Source organism: Pseudopodoces humilis, chromosome 16 (assembly GCF_049639895.1).
Source record: "Pseudopodoces humilis isolate 2021_Gansu_Grassland_sample_001 chromosome 16, ASM4963989v1, whole genome shotgun sequence".
In the NCBI taxonomy this organism is placed as follows: Eukaryota; Metazoa; Chordata; class Aves; order Passeriformes; family Paridae; genus Pseudopodoces; species Pseudopodoces humilis.
In genome coordinates this window covers 7,524,370-7,529,334 of record NC_142215.1, presented here as the reverse complement: position 1 = coordinate 7,529,334, position 4,965 = coordinate 7,524,370, and the positions used below count along the sequence as shown (strand labels likewise).

General features: G+C 57.1%; 1 protein-coding gene across 6 annotated transcripts; it reads right to left on the bottom strand.

Moving 5' to 3' along the window:
• Positions 1-927: 927 nt before the first annotated feature.
• Positions 928-4,634, bottom strand: AEN (apoptosis enhancing nuclease). Of its 6 annotated transcripts, none has more exons than XM_088063122.1 (4): positions 4,576-4,634; positions 3,429-4,207; positions 2,942-3,142; positions 928-2,578 (listed from the first exon to the last, which is right to left on the bottom strand). In XM_088063122.1, exons 2-4 carry the CDS (start codon positions 4,095-4,097, stop codon positions 2,375-2,377), a joined length of 1,074 nt encoding a protein of 357 aa, XP_087919248.1. In that variant the 5' UTR covers positions 4,098-4,207; positions 4,576-4,634; the 3' UTR covers positions 928-2,374. The 6 variants fall into 6 exon arrangements, with proteins under 6 accessions (XP_087919248.1, XP_087919250.1, XP_014106517.1 ...); XM_088063124.1 differs by having other exon boundaries at positions 3,429-4,099; positions 4,576-4,629; XM_014251042.2 differs by lacking the exon at positions 4,576-4,634 and adding an exon at positions 4,467-4,574.
• Positions 4,635-4,965: the final 331 nt, after the last annotated feature.

Below are 4,965 nucleotides of genomic sequence, written 5' to 3'. Positions count from 1 at the left end.
TCCTCCTGCACTCCTCTGTGTGCCTCGTGGGGTTCAGATCCTGCTGACATTGCACAGCTCAGCTGAGCTGCTCCCTGAGGCTGGCACAGAGGCTGCTGCTGGCCCTGTTTTACAGCTTGCTGCATCAGGAACACACCTGGGACAAACTGGAACAAGCAAGATTTAAAGGCATACCGTGGGGCCATGTTTCCTTTCCTGTCCAGACCACGAGGTCACGGCAGAGCCCAGGTTATTTTATCTGTTGAATGATGGTTGTTTTTGGGCCACTGTGGGGACAAAGATTTTTAGACGTGTCTGACACATTTCAAAGCATGCCTGAGCTGTTCCTGGCTTCCTCTGCCAGGCAGGGAGGAGTTAAGATGGGAAGTGCAAGATGTGTCTGGTAATGGCACTGATGTGTGCGTCAGGTGTGTCTACGTCACCCGGCTGCCTTGGCCGCTTCCCAAGGCTGGGGCTGAGCTCTCCTTACCTTCCACTGGCTGCTGGGAAAAGCCTGGGATGGTCTAGCCTGGCTGATGGGGTCATGGATTCCATTCCAGTGCTGGCTGTTGTATCCACTGTGCTGCACCAGGCTCCCCAATGTCCCCAGAGTGCTGGCAGCCCTGGAGCCTGCTCTGCCACCTCCCATCTCACAGCCCAGGCAGTGGCACTGTGCTCAAGGGATGCACCCGAGGGCTGCCATTAAGGCACATGGCAAAAAAATACTGATTTTCTATAACCATGACTGTTCAGTTTGCTGGTGAATCAGGTAACTCCATGTGTCCAGCCCAAACCCCTCTCTGGTGCTCACACACCCAGCTGGGGCACATTTCTGCAGCCACAGATCATGTACATGTCACCTACAGGCAGAGTCACTGCAGATGAGCATTACCCTGTCCCCACACGACAGCAGCCACGGCTCACATTCCCAAAATGATCTTGCTCCCAGACCCTGGGCTCTGGCTGAGCCCATCCCCTGCTCCTCCTGTCTTCACAAGGATGTCCCCAGAGCAGAGGGGACAAGCCTATACCCCAAGAACTACCTACTCCAGCAGCTCAAAGCACCTTTTCCACCTGCAGGTGAGTTTGAAGCCCTAGAACATGGCATGGTACTTGGGCAGCTGCTTGCCAGCCTCATCTCTGCCCTCTCACTCCTGGAGAACTGCCAGATTAAATCATGCAGAATATACACAAGGGTTTTAACCAGAACAGTTTTTAATTCAGAATTGGACAATTATGTGAATCATTTATTTTAAATGAAGTGCATTCGATGCTCTTGTCCAGGCTGATCAGGACACTGATTAGACACAGACCTTCCTTTAGAACTTCATTGTGCAGCTGGATCCTTACAAATCTATGGGGCCTGATGTGATTAATCCAAGAATCCTCAAAGCTGCTGATGTCATTACAGAACTGCTCAACTATTTTTGAGCAGTCTGGGAATCCAGGGAGGTCCCAGCTGACTGAAAGCTGGCAAATGTTGCCCCAGTTTTGAAGGGCAAGGATGCTGGTGAAGTCTCACTTCACTGACAGGTAAAATCATGGAAAGTATTTTTCTGAAAGGTATTGAAAAACAACTGGAGCACAATGTAGTCATTGGTCACAACCAGCATGGCTCCATGCGGGCAAAGTCCTGCTCACTCAACCTGATTTCCTCCTACAACAGGGTACCCACCTAGCTGATCAAGGGACACCAGGTGGTGAAATCTTTCTGGACTTAAACATTTTGATACTGTCTCTCACAATATCCTTCTGGACAAAATATTCAGCACACAACTGGAGCTGAGCCCTGGAACAAGCTCCCCAGGGAAGTGATCACAGCGCCAAGCATGTCTGATTTCAAGGAGTGTTTGGACAAAGCTCTCAGGCACATGGTGGGATTCTTTGGGTGTCCTGTGCAGGGCCAGGTGTTGGACACAATGATCCTTATGGATCCCTTCCAACTCGGCATATTCTATGGTTCTATGAAAAAGTGAGGAGCAAACTGGCCCAGATGGTTTGCAGCCTTTGGGCATCAGCAAAACACCTCAGCCCCTCCACAGGGAAACTTGCCCCTTGCTGTCTGAGAGGACAACCCCACAGAAGGCGTGGAGGGTGTTGGTAGCCCCCCTTATACGCCCACAGAGGCTCCTCCAGGCTGACACAGGACCCTGCTCATCCTCAAGTGACAGATGAACACGGAGCAGTCACAGCCCTTATTTCTGTGTGACAGCTCAAAGCTGCAGACAGCATTTTTGGGAGATTGCTTGTGTGCAGGTGTCACTATGTCTTCATCCCTGAACAGGGCTGGGTAGTGGGCACAAGCCCCAGGGCAGAAGGTCAGCAGTCACCTCCACCTTTATCAGCTGAAGACAGCAGGATGGCCCAAAACGCACGGAGGAGATGCTGTCCCCCATCACAGGCTGCTTGCCATCAGGTCTGTGGGCCAGTACTGGTCATCCAGGTACTGGCTGCTGTCTGCAGCAGGGTCTGTGACAGGGCTGGGGGGCCGGGGGGGCAGGCTGTGGGCCAGCTCCTTCTCCCACTGCACCTCCACCAGTCTGTACAGCTCCATGGCTGTCTGAGCATCCTCCACTGATGAGTGTCCTCTGCAGCCAACCTGAGAAAAGGGGAAGAAGCCTCGTTAGATAAAGGGACAGCAAAAATCTCACAGGTCATGTTGTCTGCTTGCTTGGAAGGACACAATTGCTGTGGGTTTTGGAGACAGCAAAGGTTTGATACAGCCAAGGCCATGCAGGTATGTCTTCCACCCTTTTTGGAGGGCACAGACCCTGTCCCCATTTTAATGAGAAGCTTGGGAGGTCCTGGGCTCTCCCAGCTTATTCATAGCCAGGAGCACTGTGTGAACAAGGCTCATCTCCACCTCACAGAGAACACTCATGAAAGTGAGAGGACCAAGCTGACCACAGAGGTTCATAGCTAACACAGGGCTGTTTCCCATCTCAGGGTTCCTGGTGCATACCTGGATCTTTTTCTGGAGCAAGTGCCTGGCCAAGTTCTTGAGGGACACATTGGCTTTGACAGGCAGCCCTGCCCTCTTCTTCAGCACAGGGCTCTGGCTGGTGTCTCGAGTCCTTTCTTTCGGGTGGAAGTACTTCAGGGCTTGGAAGTCATTGTGGATGGCGTGTCCTACCACAATCTTGTCTTTCAGGATCTTCAGGATCTGGAAGAGTCAGAGAGGGTTAGACAGCCAACGCAGCGAAAGAAACACCAATTAAGAATAAAATAAGCCATTTTGTATTAAACTTAGCTCCCTGACTTCTAGTTTTTATGTTCCCAGAGGAAAGAAGCAAACACACTAACCCACTGCACGGCTTCAGAGGCTCCTGTTCATGTGTTGTGTCTCTGCCTCAGAGAAACCCAGCACAGGCCACCAAGAACCCCCATTCGTGTCTGACAGACAACACAGATGCTTTTTGGCATTTTTTAATTTATCTTTTTTTCCTCACCTCCGCCTGGGCAGCCGCAAAGGGAATTGCATTCTTCATGTGCCGCTTGGTGATGCCGCTCCAGCGCGTCCGGTAGTCCACGATGGGGAGCTCGGGCCGGATGTACTTGTCATAGATGACATCCCCCTCATAGTTCACCACGGAGCATCGTGCCAGCTCGCTCAGCCTGCCCTGAGGACCAGTGCCCACCATCTCACAGTCGATGGCCACGTACTTGCCCGGGCGCAGGATGAGGGAGGACGTCCGCACCCTCTTGGAGCTGCCCTGGGACAGCAGCACGGAGTGGTGCCTGGCTATGCTGTCTGGAGAGGCAGACGGAGACAGGGATGCAGACACGATCCGTGTGGGCTTGGGGACCTTGTCACAGCGCGGTGCCGTGGTGCCATTTGCCTCGGTGAGTGTAGTGTGTGCCTCCAGCCCCGACTCAGCGGTCTGACCGCCCAGGTGCCCATGGGGGCTCAGCAGCCCCTTCTGCTCCAGCAGTGCCCGGCGCTTCATGAACCGCTGGTGCTTTCGGCTCCTCTTCTTGCTGCGAGCCTGCGGCGAGCTGGGGCCCTTCGGGGCCTGAGCGCAGCCCCCCGCGGTGGGGACATGGGTGCCTTGCAGGGTGGGCGTGGAGACCTTCGGGGCGGGCAGCAGCGGGGTCATCTGTCCTTTTCCTGGTGGCATTCCTGCGGGAGCGTGCACAGGGGGCCTGAGTGCCGTGCGGGGCCCGCGCTCCCCTGTGGGGAAAGGACGCGCATACCCCAGGGCAAACCGCGGGGTGGCACAGCCGGGAGCTGTGGGGCAAAGGAAAGGGGAGGGACGGACACACTGTCACACCCTATCCTCGCGCTTTTGCCCCCTCACTGCCCGCTCCCACACCGCCCCATTCCCGGTCCCACGGTCCTGCCCACCCCCCTCGCCGCTCGGCAGACCCCTGCCCACCCCACTTCCCCCTCTGTCCCTCCCATTCCGTACTCCATAGGGCCCCGTCTGCCCATTACCCGGGGCCTCTCTACCTCGCTCCAGGCCCCAGCTCCCTGCCCGCGCCGTTACCCGTCCCCAGGCCCCTGCCGGCCCCAGCGGGCCCTATGGCGGCCGCGGTGTCCCCGCTGTCCCCGGTGTCCCCGGTGTCCCCGCTCCGGCCGCTCCCGCCGCCGCTCACACGTGTTCAGCCCGGAAGCTGCCGCGCGCACATGCCCGGGCAAGTCCCGCCGTGGCCACGCCCCCTGCGCCCCCATTGGCTGCGCCGCACGTCTAATTTACATACGAGGCGGGGCTTAGGCCGGCCCCGAGGGCGGGGGAGTTCGGAGTTCGGGGCTTTTTGGGGGTCCCACAGCTGCAGCTGCCAGCCCAGACCGGGTGTCCGGGGCTTTTTGGGGGGCCCACAGCCGCAGGTGCCAGCCCACACCGGGAGTCCGGGGCTTTTTGGGGGTCCCACAGCTGCAGCTGCCAGCCCAGACCGGCTGATGCTCGGGGCTCCAGCCCGTCCCGCCTCTGCCCCTCGGTGGTGGCGGTGGGGGGTGGGACGCGCGCTGTGGGGCCCAGCTCCGCG

What these genes read in the sequence shown, in the direction of transcription:
- AEN (XM_088063122.1), bottom strand. Translation starts at nt 4,097, where the DNA reads ATGCCACCAGGAAAAGGACAGATGACCCCGCTGCTGCCCGCCCCGAAG. An exon ending in TTGCGGCTGCCCAGGCGGAG is followed by an intron (nt 3,143 to 3,428) that starts GTGAGGAAAAAA and finishes TGACTCTTCCAG; the next exon opens with ATCCTGAAGATCCTGAAAGA. An exon ending in TGCTCCAGAAAAAGATCCAG is followed by an intron (nt 2,579 to 2,941) that starts GTATGCACCAGG and finishes CCCTTTTCTCAG; the next exon opens with GTTGGCTGCAGAGGACACTC.